At 39.1% G+C, this 16727-nt stretch overlaps 2 protein-coding genes across 6 annotated transcripts; one reads left to right on the forward strand and one right to left on the reverse strand.

Moving 5' to 3' along the window:
* Positions 1-1284: 1284 nt before the first annotated feature.
* ccdc56.L (coiled-coil domain containing 56 L homeolog) lies at positions 1285-4125 on the reverse strand. 2 transcript variants are annotated; one of them, NM_001092677.1, is given in 3 exon segments: positions 1285-1649; positions 1705-2021; positions 3879-4125. In NM_001092677.1, coding segments are annotated over 2 exon segments (303 nt in total). In that variant the 5' UTR covers positions 4078-4125; the 3' UTR covers positions 1285-1649; positions 1705-1917.
* Positions 3127-14760, forward strand: cntd1.L (cyclin N-terminal domain containing 1 L homeolog). Of its 4 annotated transcripts, none has more exons than XM_041576646.1 (8): positions 3127-3159; positions 6542-6732; positions 9603-9678; positions 10750-10924; positions 11056-11218; positions 12546-12690; positions 13577-13673; positions 14512-14760. In XM_041576646.1, the coding sequence occupies exons 2-8, from the start codon at positions 6561-6563 to the stop codon at positions 14620-14622; spliced, it is 939 nt and encodes a 312-aa protein (XP_041432580.1). In that variant the 5' UTR covers positions 3127-3159; positions 6542-6560; the 3' UTR covers positions 14623-14760. The 4 variants fall into 4 exon arrangements, with proteins under 4 accessions (XP_041432580.1, XP_041432581.1, XP_041432579.1 ...); XM_041576647.1 differs by lacking the exon at positions 3127-3159 and adding an exon at positions 4049-4137; XM_041576645.1 differs by lacking the exon at positions 3127-3159 and adding an exon at positions 4106-4194.
* Positions 14761-16727: the final 1967 nt, after the last annotated feature.

Consider the following 16727-nt stretch of genomic DNA (forward strand, 5'->3'; position numbering starts at 1 on the left):
TGTTACACAAAAAAGAACGTTGACAACAAAAAAATGAAAGTGGTTTAAAGTAATACAAATATAATATAGTGTTGCCCTGCACTGGTAAAACTGATGTGCTTGCTTCAGAAACACTACTATAATTCATATAAACAAACTGTTCTACAGAGCTTATCTACTGTCTGTTGTGTAACCTGATCCTTTTCTCCTTTCTAACCTGAGCCTTTTCTCATTTTAATGGCTGCCCTCTGATACACAGCAGCTTATTTATATAAACAATAGTTGTGTTTCTGCAGCAAACACAGCAGTTTTACCAGTGCAGGGTACTTTAAAACACTTTTTTGGTATGTTACTGTTCCTTTAAGGTTGATATGACATTCTTTAAAGAGATGGTTTAAAAATGGCTAATTCTAAGGGGCAAATTTACTAAAGGGAAAAGTGGCTAACGCTAGCGAAAATTCGCCAGCGTGACGTAATTTTGCCACTTCACCAATTTACTAAAAGTGTGCCTGGCGAAAATTCGCTAGCGAAGTAGATAGACTAGCGCAACTTCGCAGCCTAATGCCAGGCAAAGTTGCACTCTGGCGAAGGGGCGAAACTACGCAAATTTACTACGTTTTTTTTTCTGAACGTTACCTCTTTCGCCAGAGTTTACTTCACCAGGTCAGACCAGGCAAAGTGCAATCGAGTAGATAGGAGTTTGTAAAAAAAAAAAAGTCCCTAAGTTACTTTTTATAGGGTGATAGGATGAAAAAGATCGGAATTTTTTTTTAGGGTACCCTCCTTCCCCCCTACTATTTTTTAACATATGGCACCTAAACTATACTGTGGGCACATGTGTAGGGCATTAGAACACCTCTATATCATTTTATTACATTTCCTTGGGCTTGTGTAGTTGTTATTTATTTGCTGCAGCATACACGTCCATTCAATCTTCTATTTTGCGCTGTATGCAAATTTCCGGTTGCTAGCGTAACTTCGAACCGCTGATCGTAACATCGCTAGCGCAACTTCGGCTATTCGTGAATTTGCGCAGCCCTGGCGAATCTACGCCTGGTGAAGTCAACACTGGCGCAACTTCGAAGGTAAGTAAATTTGCCCCTAAGCAACTTGTCAATTGGTCTTTCATTTTTTTTTCTGACTCTTTCCAGCATTCGCTTATTTTAATGGTTCACTTATCCTTCAAGTTTCTTTACTGCTTTGCACTGTACCCCTTCTACAGGAAGATGACTACCATATCTTCATGTAAAGACCCTGTAAGCTTTTTAGGTGAGGAGGAGTCAGTTTGTAGAAGGACATACTCAGTTCAAACAAGTCATATTTTATTACAAAGTACAGGCATCTCCAACATTTACATTATCGTTACCACAACAATGAAAGAAGTGCATGGTACATAGACACCCTGTGAGAGTGTCCTGGCCCAAAACAGAAAATCTCTTGACAGGTTACATAGTTTATGATTCACTGCCCCAGTCAAAGGTTTCATATTGGGGCAGCAATATGTTTTATACATCTCCCATTTATTAAATTATACTGTATATCTTTCTGTAAAGTCATGTTATTGTTTGCAATCAATTTCCTTTATTTGTAACCCTGACTGGCATTGTTCTAGGACTATGTAGTAGAGATGCTGTAGAACATAAGATATGAACAAATATATATGTGTATATGTATATATATATATATATATATATATATATATATATATATATATTATATATATATATATATATATATATATATATATATATATATATATATATATATATATATATATATAAATGTGTGACTTCTGTAACAGTTACTAGAGATCAGGGAGCACAAGCCATAAGAAGAAATAGAACTGCTGAAGTCATGTGAGTAGAATCACTGGAAAATGAAGGGTCATTAAGAGTCCATCTTGATTTTCATAAGAAATATCCCCTTCCTCAAAGCTCTTCAGTTGGCAGATGTTTTTGGATAACTGGCACGGGCTGCTTTCGCGTCAACTTCCAGTTCGTCTAAAAACTTTTCCTGAGCCACAGAATAGAAGGTGTATCCATCTAAGAATGGGTTAAAGAAACTAAGCAGGGAAACAAGGTATTTAGCTGAGCTGTGGTGGAACGAAACACCCGTGGGCCAGATGCATAATTTGCAACTGAGTTGGCAACTTATTGGCCTGTGTATGGTCTGTCTGACCAAAATCTGTCTGAAAATCTTATAAATATTACTCGGGCAGGTTTGATTTTTCACGTTGCTAGAGCTGCAGCTGTGAGTTGATGTAGTGCTGCATAGTTCCAATTATGATCTGATCATGGGTCCAAAGATCGGAGCAGCCTAATATTGACCACCTCATGATATTCACATGTATGGCCAGTTTATTTTATGTTTGCCAGCTTCTTTTTTTTTTTTTAAACATAAATCAACCCCTTTTTTAAGGCACCGACATAAGGGATGCGTTAAGAAGGGGATAAGTGGTAACACAAAGAGGCAGATTTAGTGTGGAGATTTGGTTGGTAAGGGCAGGGTAATAGAGGGTAAATTGGAGTGGGAATTAGGGAGGGTCTGAGTTGTTAACACTGAGAATTACAAGTTAAAATAATGGTCATGCCCTGACTGCTATTTTATCTGCTAGATCAGTAACGTACCCTACTGTAAGGTGACAAGATCAGAACAAAGATGTCTTATTGGTCATTCTTACATGCTACAAAATAGTGAGCATAAGCTTCCCACCCCAAATGTAAATTAGAGAGATACTGACATCAGAAAATAATTTTTTTTATTTATAATTTTGCCATAAAAGTATTTGCCAGATGCTTTTACATTACCTTTCTTACTACCCTGTTCCTCTATGAGGGGGCTGCCATATTTGTGCAGCAGTAGTCAGTTAGCATTAGAATCTCTAACTGACAGGTTAAAGGGGTGTTTCACCTTTAAAGGAGAAGTCAACCCGTTTGGCGCTAAAATCCCTCCCCACAGGCGCCATCTTCTCCTGTGCGGTCTTCTTCCTGGATTGCCCCTGTTTGGTGTCGCATGCGCAGTAGGAGCATTTGCTGGTGACTTTCGGCGAAAGCACGGTAGAGCTGAACCGGCAAATACTCCTACTGCGCATGTGCCGCCAAACGCCGGGCAATACAGGAAGAAGACCGCACAGGAGAAGATGGCGCCTGTGAACTCCGTGAACAGGACCTGCGCTGAGGGGTAAGTCGCAACTTAGGGGCATTTGCCCGGGGGGGGAGAGATTTTAACGCCGAAGGGGTTTAGTTCTCCTTTAAGGTAACTTTTATTATGTTATAGAACGGCCAATTCGAAGCAACTTTTCAATTGGCTTTCAAAGGGGCGTCGGGGACTCCCTTCTACAAAAAAACAAAATGTTCTGTAAGGCTACAAATATATTGTTACTTTGTATTACTGATCCTTCTATTCAGGCCTCTCTCCTATTCATATTCCTGTCTCTTATTCAAATCAATACATGGTTGCTAGGGGAATTTGCTTATGATAGAAACTGAAGAGCCGCTGAATAAAAACATAAATAACTCAAAAACCTTCCTTAATAAAAAAACAATTGCAATATCCCTCTCTACATCCTACTAAAAGTTATTTGAATTTGAGAAGGGCCAGTCAAGTTCAGGAACATCTACTAACAATTACTTCAGGAAAAACGATCGACATGACCTATAGGTAACTTTTAATAAATATTTTGAAAAGAAAATGTTTAGTGTCAGTATCAGTTTAATTTCCTATTTCTTCAGGAATATTCCAGGGGTAAAAAAGTCCTATGATTTAGACTGTAACCCCGTGGCAGGACACAGGCAGGCAGGTCAAGGACAAAGAGCTGAACACTAATGACTCGTATGTGTGAATTGTAAGAACATATAGTCACACTGACACTGTGTCATGATGAAGCAGTGGAAGGATACAAATGCCCAGCACGATGCCTCCTATAACTAAACCAGTGACCAGATTGCGCCCACGCAGCTTCCCCGCATTCTTCCGCCATTGCGCCATCTCCGTTTTCCGCATAAACTCCTGCTGCTCCGGACTAAGAGTCTCCCGTTTCGGGTCAATTCGCTGGGCGTACTTGGCCGCTGACTCTTTAGGGCTTCCCTTCTCTGCCATGTTTCTAGGCGCGAGTAAAAAGCGCATCACTCGCATCTAGTATTCTACGTCACGACTGAGGTGACAAGCAGACATTTTACATGCGGGCAACCTGTTAGCATGACACTACAATGAAATGTATGAACTCCATTCTGACCAGACTTAATCACATTAACCGACTTGTTTTTTTTGTAAACTGTAATCTGACTTTCGAATTTTCCAAAACTCACGGCAAAAGAAGCACGTTCATGACCACAACAAACATGGGCGACATGTGATGCCATTTCCCAAACGCTTACCCACAATGCACCTAACGCCATTGTGACCTGCGACCCGCACTCTAAAGTCACATTGAGAGAAAGACGCAAACAAACGTTTTACTTCTCATTCAACTTTATTAACAACAGAGAAGGCGGAAAGTGGTTAGTGTTGCGCATGTGTACTAGAGAAGCCTATTGGCATCATAATAATACAGTATATTCTGTCTGTCAGTAGGGTTGCCACCTTTTCTGGAAAAAATACCGGCCTTCCTATATATTTATCTTTTTTCCCTATTAATAACGTTGGGATCAGCCATCATTTTTACCGGCCAGGTGGCAACCCTATCTGTCACTAGGGTTGCCGCTAAGGTTGCCACCTGGCCGGTATTTTACTGGCCTGACCGGTAAAAATGATGGTTGATCCCAATGTTATTAATAGGGAAAAAGATAAATATATAGGAAGGCCGGTATTTTTTTCCGGAAAAGGTGGCAACCCGGTAAAAGCCGGTAAAACACCTGTCAAGGCCGGGGCCGGTATTACACATTTACTCTTCAAAAAGAGCCATCGGCCTGCCTCCAATCCCCTGTAACTTATCTTTTCTCCTCAGTCTTTGGTTCTCCGCGCTGTGGCCCTGCCCCTTTTGACGTCACGGCCCGCCCCCCACCAGCCGGTAAAAAATATAAGAAAAGGTGGCAACCCTACTTGTCACTAGTGTAGCCACCTTATGAATAATAAATTCACGTCAGCAACGTGTAGGGTTGCTACATTTTCTGGAAAAAAATACCGGGCTTCCTATATATTAATTTTTTTTCCCTATTAATAACATTGGGATCAACCATAATTTTTACCGGCCAGGTGACAACCCTAGCGACGTGCTGTTGTTGCTGGATATTGCGCCGTTTTCCACAGCTGAATTCATGTTGTCGGCGTAGGTTGAAAAAAACTGCATAGGCTCAGTAATCTCATAGTGACTATACCCCAGCGTCAAATGGAGAGATACCTAACTTATGAATGGCCATACTTTCCATTAATTCTCTTTTAAACAACATTGGACTCATTTTTGGGTTCTGGGTTTTGATTTCAACTGGACATCCCAGTTTGTCAAAGGGCTGTCTGTTAAAAACTTTCTGTCCCATTTAAAACATTGCGAAAACTGGACAGAAATCCAGCCATTTACATATAAGTGATGTAATAACCCTGACCCAGCATTGTAGCTCCACGACATCATTGTGCCTGCCTCTGATGTCATCATGCCCACCCCAAGATCACTGCTCCACCCCCAATGCTATCTGCCACGTCCCTATTGTTCGGGTTTAGCCACTGGCAAAGGTTTCTCAGAGGGACCTTCTTATAGATTTCTATTGAATTTATCATGAGGGTATAAGGGCAAAAAAAAAAACTGATATTGATGGATGATGTTTAATAAAGGATGAAAGTTAACATTTGAAGTATTGTTACAAAAAAACTAAAATGTGCCACTGCATTACCAATTAACCAAAAGCAGAGTACAACATGTTTGAGAGAATTTACTTTGCATTGACTAACATTCAGGTGAATTTCTGCCAAGCAGAAGAATGAATTTCCACCTTGAGGAATTTCTCCAGTTTCTGGCTTTCGATCTGCCATTATCAAGACCAGCCACTTTTACATCTCAATATCTACATCACCTCCTCTATGCTAGTATACCACATTTCATTTCTCATTTCATTTGTGGCGTACATTTTCAGTTTGGAGAACTGCCCCCACTACAATTGCATGAGGAAAATACTGGTGAATTTTCACAGCGGATTTATGCCAAGTGACAATTTGCCACATTTCTTTCACAGCAGACAGTATACATAGGTTTTTCTATAAATATGAAATGTATGATGTGAACGTTGACATAGTTAGACAAGAAGAAGTAAATATGCCCCTGTTTACTTTTTTAAAACTCCCTTAATCGTTCCCTCAATAAAATAGTGGCAGCCCTTCTGCGACTGCCTCATGAACTTACACAATAATACTGGGGACAAACCAAGATCTTATACAAATATGTACATGAAAAAGTACCAGATGCTCCCAGGTTTGGTTTTTTGCATCCCCTTTAAAAATGAACTGTGAGCTCTTGACTTTCTCTAATGATGCCAAATGCTAATTCTTTTACTACAGAAATATCGAAATATATACATACATACAGACTGTACATACAATAAGACAAGCTATTCCCTTTCCCCCTTTTCTGCAGTTTCATTCCAGGTTTAACCATGAACCAAGACCCAGCCAAAAAGAGGTTTCCTGCTTCTCCTGCATCTATGTTTGGGATGGTGTCTTCAGATATTATTGAAGATGTTCTTGTAGACTTAGCAAAGGAAAATGAACAAAGTTTGGCTAACTTGTCAGAATATGCTGGTTCGTTTAAAGATCCGAGAGTTATTGGTGAGACCCAGAAAATATTGTTTATTAAAAGTTGCTTGACTTTCTAATGATAAACGTGAACATAATCATAGTGCTCAGACACTTTTAAACCTGCCTGATAGATATCTGACCAATCCACGTCTAGATATGTATCTGGCAGGGAATCGGGGAGAACCCTTAATGCTGTTGTCTGAAGGGACCAAATTGGCAGCTTCAATCTGCCTGTGTATGGCCAGCTTTACCCTGCGTGCCATTTTTAAATTACTGTGGTAATGCAATACTGTTGGACAACTAAGGGCCACATTTTGTTTTACAGATGATGTATTGTTTTATCTGATTCAGCTTGAATATGAAAATTAGGATTCTTTTGTTGTGGATTTACATTCATTGATACTGTTCCTCTGTTCCTCTCTGGCAATAAACTGCTGGTTCCCCCTACAATCTAATTATAGGTGATAACACTCCACTGAAACTGCTCTAACCCGGCTAATGAATAAAATGTTATCAGCTAAAACCATTTCTCACTATTAATAATCCTAAAACTCTCAGCTGCTTCTGACACTGTTGATAACCATCGCCTACTCCAGTCTCTCCATTCTCTTGGCCTTCATGACACTGCCTTGTCCTGTTTTTCATCCTACCTCTCAAATCACTTTCAGTGACACTTCAGTGTCTTTTATCATCTCCTCCCTTATCTCTCTCTCTTGAGGTCCCACAAAGCTCTATCTTAAAGGGGACCCGTCACCCAAAAAAAATATTCAAAATCCTATTTTATCACATTAGTCAAGCAAAATGAACTTTAATGACACTATATAAATTATCTGAATCTTGTTTCCTTCAGTCTGGGAATTCAAAATTATAGCAAGCAGGCAGGAGCAATTTTGTGGACACTGTTATTAAGGCAAGCCTTGCATCATCTCAGAATCTTGTTTGTGCACCAGAATGGGGGACCTGATGTCCATCCCCATGCCCTGGCCACACTTAAATTTGAAAAGGACTTTTATTATATAGATTTTTGTGTCTGGGTGACAGGTCCACTTTAAGCCCCTTATGATTTTCTCTATATACTTCCTCCTTTGGCAAATGAATCAATTCATATGGTTTCCAATACCACATCTATGCTGATGATACTCAAATCTATCTTTCCTCTCCTAATCTCAAGCCACAGCTCTTAAAGGAACTGTACCAATAAAAAATATTAAAGGGGAACTCCACAAAACATAACTTAAGCTTTTTGAAAAGTAAACATAATTTCGAGCAATTTTGCAATATACATCAATTGGAAAATATGCAGACTTTTCAGGATTTTTAATGGTTTGGACAGTTCCCTAAGCCTAGCCCCCCGCTTTCCTGCTGATCTGTCTGACTACTTTGCTGAGCTGCCTGACTATTGTTACTTTGTATCAACAGCCAGCTGTCCTCAGCCTGCATCCTCCAAACCCCACAATTCCCTGCACATGTGATTTCAATAAGGAATGGAACATCACAGTTCAATGCATTGTGGGTTATGTAGTTCCTGCATGCTGTCTGTAAGCTGTGGAGAAGTTGTTTAGTCCCTCCTTCCCTGCCAGAATTTCAAATGATGCAGAAAGAGAAGAACTGTTAAACAGCTGAATTTCAGCATAGAAATGGCATTTATTCATACTTTTTGAAGGTAACTGTGATGGGTATATTAGGAGTTTCTGTGTTATGTGGGCCTCTTTATCAAAGTTTGGAAGCGGAGTTCCCCTTTAAGTAAAAAATCCATTCTACCCTACACTAGTTAAAGCTGTAGCCTGCACAGATTTTACATCAATATAACTGAGCGTCCGGTCTACTGCAATAAGGCGATGGGGCGACAGTCACACTGCAAGATCCAACATGCGACACTCAGCATCTCCTCTAAGCCTGACTTCTGCCAAAACCGGAAGTTCAGTGTTACTACTGTACATAGGATTTTTTTTAGCTGCCTTGTAAACTATCCCTGTCTTCATTTAATTTAGGTACTGGGAGAGGGTGTGTGTGGGCAGTGTTCCTCCTACTACAGAAATCTATCTGAGCGCTAATCAAGGCAGCTGAAAAAGTCTCCATACAGCTGTAACAATTAACGGTTTGAGCAGAATCCAGGATAGCAGGAGATGTTGAGTGTCACTCCATCGTCTTATTTCGGTAGACCGGAACAGAGTTATATCACTGTATTTTTAATAAAGCATTGCAAATAGTAAACTTTTGTGCAGGATATAGCTTATCTTAGTGCAGCGTATAATAGATTTTTTAGTGTTACAGTTCCTTTAACTCAGGTCTCTTGGGTCTGCTTGGATGTCCAAATGATACCTGAAATTAAACATCTCTAAGACAGAAATGGTTCTCTTTTCACTATGCCACACCTATAACATCCCAGAAGTATCTATCTTAGTGACCAATTCCATTATTACCCCTTCTCCTCAGGCCTGGTGCCTTGGGGTTATCCTTGACTCTGCCCAGTTATTCACTTCTCAAATCCAGTCACTTACTAAATCATGCCACTTTTACCTAAGGAATATTTGCAAAATATAGTCATACATTAACCAAAATGCCACTCAAATTCTGATTTACTCTCTGGTCACATCACGCATTTGATGACTGTAACTGTCTACTAATTGGCCTTCCCCTCCACAGAATAAAACCTCTCCAGTCTGTAATGAACACTGCTGCTAGGCTCATAACCTTGAGCAAACGGCTCCTTCTTTGCCAGGGCCAATCCCTGCACTGGCTTCCACAGAATAAAATTCAAACTAATGACCATCACATTTAAAGAAGTTCATAACTCTGCCTCACTCTGAGCTCATCTCCAGATACTCAGTAAACTGCTACAGGTATGATGAAAAGTAATTTTTAGAGATGAAAATTAATTCACATTTGTTGCCTTTCAGAAATAATATTCCTTTTGTCAGAATACTGGGGTCAAGACAGCTCTACAAAGTACCAAGCAGTGGAAATATTAGATAGGTAAAATATATATTAGAGCTGCAAACAAGAAATTTCTATTTTCTGTTGTATTTGCTTAAAGGAGAACTAAAGCTTTACAAGTTAGCAGGGTAGAAATGCTGCATATTATATTTTGGGGTGTACCTGTGTATATTCTTTCCCTTCTTTTTTCATCTTTCCCTGGCATACCTATTAACTCTAATTCATCCCACCTACAGATGCTGTCCTGTGGCTCCTGCTTACATGCAGGGCCAGGCTACCCCTATTCCAACCCCAAAGACAGCTCTGCATTAGCAGTAACATGATGGGACCCCAAATCACAAATGTAAATGGGTTACTTTTTCTTTCCTATCCTGTCTTCAGAAGGATGTAAGGATGTCCCCCCTTCTTTGGGTGAATATCCCTTTGAAGTATTAAGGTAGCACTTATATAAATAAGTTCCTTGTGAAAAACTGAAGCGGCTGCACTTTGACTAAAATCTATTTTGGCACCCCTTTTCCCTACAGCCTTGCTTTGGGGAAAGTTTTGTGGTGATTTAACTATAATCTTTTTGTTACAGTATATACAGTCTGGTATAATGGGCTAAAGGTGGCCATACACGGGCTGAATAAATCTGCCGATATTGGTCCTTTAGACCTTACGGCCGAATGTTCGGATTAACCAGATATCACCCTGCTGTTGGTGGGTATATTGGGGAAAGATCTGCTCGTTTGGCGACCTCACCAAAAGAGCGGGAATTATCATGTATGTCCACCTTTATGGGGAAACTAAAGCTTAACTAAAGAAGTAGGCTAGAAACTCTACACATCATGTTTTCGGCTTTTGTACCAGCTCAAGGCAACCACAACCCTTTATCAGTAAAGATATGTGCCTCCAAAAATGCCCCTATATCTCCCCATCTTCATTTCTACTGATCCACTGCACCTGCTCTGGGCTGCTGTCACCTACCTGAACTTATGGACTGACACACAATATACTGAAAATGTAGAATATATTAAATAATGATTAGTAAATAATTCAGATTATTGGAACAAGGCAGCAATGCTGGGAAATATGTTAGTATTTTATAAGCACTTCTTAATAATATTTCAGGTTTATGATCTTGCATGTAGAAGAGGTTTATAAGTCCAGTGCCGAATACAGGAATATTATGGAAAGGTCCCAGGCTGAACCATGGAACTCACTGAAAATCCGACTGTGTGACACATTCATGCTTCACCTTGCATCCTGTGTTCTAATTGCAAGCAAGCTGTACTTCCATTGCCATGTATGTGGTTCTTTAAGCCATCATTTTGGTTGTGTGATTGCTGCTCGCCCAGCTTGCATGAGACAATGCTCAAAATTGTCAGGATTAGCTTTTTTCATAGAAAAAAAAATCCTATGTATTTTACATTTTAGATTGTCGATTACAATATAGCCCTGAAGTTCTTTGGGTCAGCAGGCTACGCGTACACTAAAGCGGAGTTACTGAGATCTGAACTCACAGTATTAAGGACTTTAGATTTCCGTGTAAACCTTCTGTCACCTTTCAGCTATGTAGAAATGCTTTTAGAAGTTTTAGGTAAGTTATTATTATTATTTGAATAATTTTTATAATTCGATTTGATTTTGTTGCAGTCTTGCTAGATTGGTGATCTACCCTTCTGCACAATGGTCATGGATGTAAATCAGGAACTGTTACTCCATATATGTGAGAAATTGGCTTATTGGTCGACAACTGTAATAAATCAAATTCCCTTTTGCACCTTGTAATAAAGGGGTGAACCTTTATCAATATTAATAATTGTATTAATTAATATAAATAAAAATATTAATACAAATATACAGAATCAATGATTAAACCTTTTGATATACTGCTTGTGAGCAATAACACACACACAGTAAGTAAAGGTAGCGTTCAAAAACATTTACTTAACGTCATATGATGTAATTAAAAGAATAGCCAGTTCTGCATCAATTCAGCATAATCAGGGAGCCCCACAACCTTTCGTTCATCACCCTCAGGTTCCCAATAATCAAGCGATGATCCAAATCCTGGCACCCACTCATGAGTCCGAGGGGAAGCTACTCATTCAAAAATTAAGGTGTGCTTTATAATCAACAGCTAAAGAGACTGTGAACCCCTGAATGCTGATCTAGGCAATATTGTTAGCTTAAGGAGGTCTTCAGCCCAAAATGCTGTCCAATGCAATTCTAAAAGATCAGCAAGAACTTTGTATCTCATTTATCAAGACTCAGGTTGTTACTCAATCTGAGTCTTGTCTGTCTGCTGTCTGTTTATATATTCTTAAGGATATTTGCTGGGTAACCATACCTGTGTTTACGATGGTCTGTTTACCCAGCAATACATGTAGAGCAAGGACGCCTTACTTATCTTTACAAATAGCTCTCTAAAATGTGCTGAATTTACTTCACTGGCTAAATCTAATGAAGACTCAATCAGAAATATATATTGTAAATTAGAAAATATCCACTGTGCTACACACCTATTAACTTTTAGGATGTGTAAAAGACCTACTTTGTATTTTGTCTCACCAACAGACTCATTTATATAGTATTCTTAATTGTGCTCAAGAGAACTGTGTGAAATGGTCTGTATTCAAACACAGAAAGCTCTGTAAACATAGATGCAAAGACATCAACATTTCTGATGTAAGGGAGAGAATAAATATGAAGAATAACCTTTAAATACACCTATAGGAACAACACTGTCAATGGTCGCTGTCTGTAACTAAAAGGGGTAGAAAGTATTAAATTCCTAACAGAAAATTATGATGTCTGGATATGAACCAAGGTTATGTGAAACAACTACATAAAGGAAGTGTTTGCAAAACATGCCTAGTAATGGGACAAGATGTGTTAATAATATATTTTTTTATAATTTGCAGGGCACAATAACTGCTCTCTCTCACTGAAGAGCTTACGTGAAATGTGCATTATGATTTTGGATCTGGTTTATCTAGTAAGAAACATCATTTATGATATGATACTGAAGACATCAACAGACCTTCAGTCACCAACTGCCTTACAGAGGTAAGCCCTTTATATTTCACAACCCCCATAGCTAGAGCAACATTTATGGCTTTATTCAACATAAACGTATTGCCTTACTTTTGGGAGGCACTTCTTCAAATCTACTATGAGCAATTTTCACCCTAATGTCCATGTATGGTACCTGTTTCCCAGAATGCTCAGGAAGTGGGGTTTCCTAGATAATGGATCTTGCCATAATTTGGATCATTATACCTTTAGTCTACTAAAATAAACAGTAAATAAACCCAATAGGCTTGTTTTGAAAGAATTATATCTTAGTTTGGATTAAGTATTTTATTAGTTTTATTATTCCAGAGCAAATAGAAGTATGTTTTAAAAGGGAATCTATGAGAGACAGCCTTCCCGTAATTTGGAGCTTTCTGATAATGGATTTTCAGATAACAGATCCCATACCTGTATTTTATTTCATAGTTATAGCAACAACTTGGTCTACACTCCAATCTTTTGGAAAGGCCTCGCAAAACTAATTTCTAACAGCTTCAATCAACCACTGAAAGGAAAAGTGTGCGGATTTTGTGGATCTATTGGAGCTCTTACAGACCAATTATTATTATTTCACAATGGAACAATTCCACACCACCTTCATTAAAGGCCCTGAAAGCTTTGCTAAATAGTGTCATTGGCTTACTACATGGAAAAAGTTGAACAGTGCTTGGCTACAGGGTTATAGAATAATCATATGGCTGGAAGTAGAGGGGCTCCTGTGCACCAGCAAGCTCCAACATTTTTCCCATGTGTACACAGTAATCAGGGAAGTCTAACGTACCCCCTTGCTGTTTTCTTTATTCCAAAACCCCTCTATACAAAAATGATCAACAAAGTCGATTTTAAAAAAGTATAACCAAAAATGTATATTTCTGGACAGGATAAAATTTCTGCCTGTAAAGGAAGATCAGATGCTCTTGGCTGCCAGTGTTATTTCTGCAGGTGCTTTCATATTGGGCCACGACTCCTGGAATCAGGTAACCTTGCACCTTGTACAGTGATTTCATCTGAGCAACTTTGCCAGTTGTCTATTTTTTAGGGTTTGTTAAGGTTGTAAAGATGGAAAACCAAGGAAACAGTTTTTTTTGTATAAAGAAAATGTAATACTAGGAAACTTTCCACTGTGCATGTATGAACATTTTTTAATGGTCTTAAAGTTATTTGTAAATTTGCCACAAACATGCCATTCTATAGAGGTGTAAGTACCATGTAAAAACAGTTTTTTTTTGTATAAAGAAAATGTCATTCTAAGAAACTTTCCACTATGCGTTTATTAAATGTTTTTAATAATCTTAAAGTTATTTGTAAATTTGCTCATAATTAAGGGCAGCAGTGCCCAAAAAGCGTCGAGTTAGCCATGCTACGTGTTTTTTATACATGGATTAAATAAAGATTTTTGTTTTTTAACAAGCCAAGTCCGGTGTGAGGAACTCCACTATTCTCTTTTGTAAATTTGCCACAAACTTGCAATAGTATAGTGGAGTAAGTACCGTGGGGGGCAGTGGATGCGTCTGCAGCAACGCATTGTTTTGTGCTGATGAAAATCTCCTGTGCACTTTCGTACAAGTGCCAGGCTGCAACTATACCCAGGCCCCTATTACACTATTGCAATTGGAAGCAGCATTTGCTTATCCCATTTGCCAAACAAGGTTGTGTATGGCCAGCTTTAGACATACAACATAAAGGTTTTAATATGGAATAATATTATATTTATATACTCTAAAACAGTTTTTATGTCGAGAAAGACTGTTCTAGAACAAGTAACCGTTTGACGTTCTTAAGTTCTGCCTGTACATGATAATTTTTCTCCTGTAGGTTCTGGATCACTTACACTGCATAACAGGAATTACAGTAAATAGCCTTTTTGACATGTCCTCTGCCATATTAAAACATTCCATTGGCACTGCGATGTTGCCCAAGCATTAATACTGGAATCGTCTTCAAGAAATATTTCTCCTGTGGTACACCCCTCTCCTGTCCAGGAAGTTGCAGAGCTTTATAAGTAATAAAAAAAGGTCAGCCTTCTTAAAATAGACGAAATAAACATTCATTTGAAAACATAAACTTGTTTGTTCTGCACAGCATTTTTAAATGAACATGGGTAAAATGTTATAAATGTATTAATGGCTGCTATAAAACTTGGTTTTGTTAATGTAGAAGTGTTGCACCAAGACATGTGAGTGGTCATGTGCTAAGGGTTGCTCTAAAACTGCCACCAAGGAAAAGATTTGCCTATGAGTGTGCACAGTGTCTCCATTGTGATGGCCGACAGGCAACATTCAATGGTTTCAATAAGACCAGTATCCACCATATAAAGGAAATATTTAGGTGTAGTAGGCCAGTGCATGTGGTATAATAATGAAATAACAAAATCAGCTCCCTAATGTAGGTATCAAGGCAGGACAAGAGGCTGTAAAAATCAAACACTAGGGGTAATTTATAAACACTGGACCAATGTGCACCAGGCAGTAACCCACGGCAATCAGATGATTGCTTCAGTGTTCAAACTGCAGATAGCTTAAAAAAAAAGCTAATCACTGATTGGGTTACTGACAGGTACAGATTTGCCCAGTGTTTATAAATGATTCCCACTGTCTTTTCAGTGAAGCTTCCAATGTCTCCTACACTGGATGTACTTGGCTGACAAGTCCTGATTTTAGGGTACCTTTAAGTACACACAAAGTGGCAGTTACTGGTCCCACAATCAACAAATATCTTTTCCTGTTACTTCACATGGCAGTGGGCACCATTGTTTAATCCCCAGTCATGTCATTTGATAGGATTAGGGTTGCCACCTGGCCGGTATTTTATCAGCCTGGCTGGTAAAAATGATGCTTGATGCCAATGTTATTAATAGGAAAAAAGGCCAGTATTTTTTTCCAGAAGGCAACCCTAGACAGGATATGACAGGCAATCAAATACATTTTGGCTCCCCGCCCTTCTATCCTCATTTCCTGTCATGAAGTTGAGCTTGCCCCAACTACCAGCATGGTCTCTACCTGCTGAAGCTCTGGGACCAGGTATTGATCTGATCCAGACCATGGCCATTAGTTGCCTCACATCGCAATAACCATTGGGCACACGCGCAGTATGTCGACATTTGCACTTTGGGAAAATGTAATGAATAGGAGGGCTCTCCTCACTGTGCACTCTGTGGGATAGCATTTGGACTGTTACCTGTAAGCTATCTGATTCCTATGGGCTGGATGCCTCAAAGTGATTTGTGGATTTGACTCCCCTGGTAGTGATTCTGGGAGAAGTAGGTGAGTTACAGGAAATATCAGAGTGCCTAAATTCAGCAGTTTTCAGTACTGCTTGGTTCAGGCAAGTAGTAAACAGAATTATCCCTTAAGGGGAGAAAGCAGAAACCTGTGTGCAGTTAAATACCTTACTCTCCATTATTGAGCACATTCTGTGACTGGAAGGTTCTATAACCAAAGTCTTATGCTATATAAATGCACTATCATGGAGAAGAGTCTATGCTTTGTGGCTTGCAAGCTAGCTGTACTATTTATTAAATGATAACTCCTCATACGAGAAGCTTGTGCAGCTAATTGCCCTCCAGCTGAGAGCTATCTGTGGCAGTTATCAGTTAAGCATCTTTCCAGTGCAGCTCTTATTTTTTAGGTCGCATCTTGCCAGAAATTATAGAAATGTATGCCATCATCAATTTTACAGTAATACATTTAATTACTGTATGTATCTTATACATGGTTCAACATATTATCATGTTGAAAATACTCCATATATTAACAGTCTTTCGGTCCAGTTAAAATTCTAGACTGCAGCCTGGTAAGCCCTGGGGAACAGAACCCTTGTGCGGTAAGTGCACAGACTTGAAAAAAAAAACATGTTGTCCAGCCATATAAAGGACTAGTATGCTAGAAATGTTGTACATTATGTTTTGGGTTTCTGTGCCAGGCCCAGGCAATCAAAGCCCTTTAGCAGTAAAAATCTGTGTCTCCAAAGATGCCCCAGTAGCTCCCCATCTTCTTTTCTGCTGATTCACTGCACATGCTCTGTGTTGCTGT

Source organism: Xenopus laevis, chromosome 9_10L, assembly GCF_017654675.1.
Source record: "Xenopus laevis strain J_2021 chromosome 9_10L, Xenopus_laevis_v10.1, whole genome shotgun sequence".
NCBI classification, from domain to species: Eukaryota; Metazoa; Chordata; class Amphibia; order Anura; family Pipidae; genus Xenopus; species Xenopus laevis.

Bases quoted from the DNA above. Each gene is read 5' to 3' on its own strand.
- ccdc56.L (XM_041575639.1), bottom strand. From the start codon at position 4,113: ATGCGAGTGATGCGCTTTTTACTCGCGCCTAGAAACATGGCAGAGAAG. The intron at 2,022-3,878 runs GTATCCTTCCAC...ACCCATTCTTAG, and splicing joins AGGCATCGTGCTGGGCATTT to ATGGATACACCTTCTATTCT.
- cntd1.L (XM_041576646.1), top strand. From the start codon at position 6,561: ATGAACCAAGACCCAGCCAAAAAGAGGTTTCCTGCTTCTCCTGCATCT. The intron at 6,733-9,602 runs GTGAGACCCAGA...GTTGCCTTTCAG, and splicing joins TAAAGATCCGAGAGTTATTG to AAATAATATTCCTTTTGTCA. The intron at 9,679-10,749 runs GTAAAATATATA...ATAATATTTCAG, and splicing joins GCAGTGGAAATATTAGATAG to GTTTATGATCTTGCATGTAG.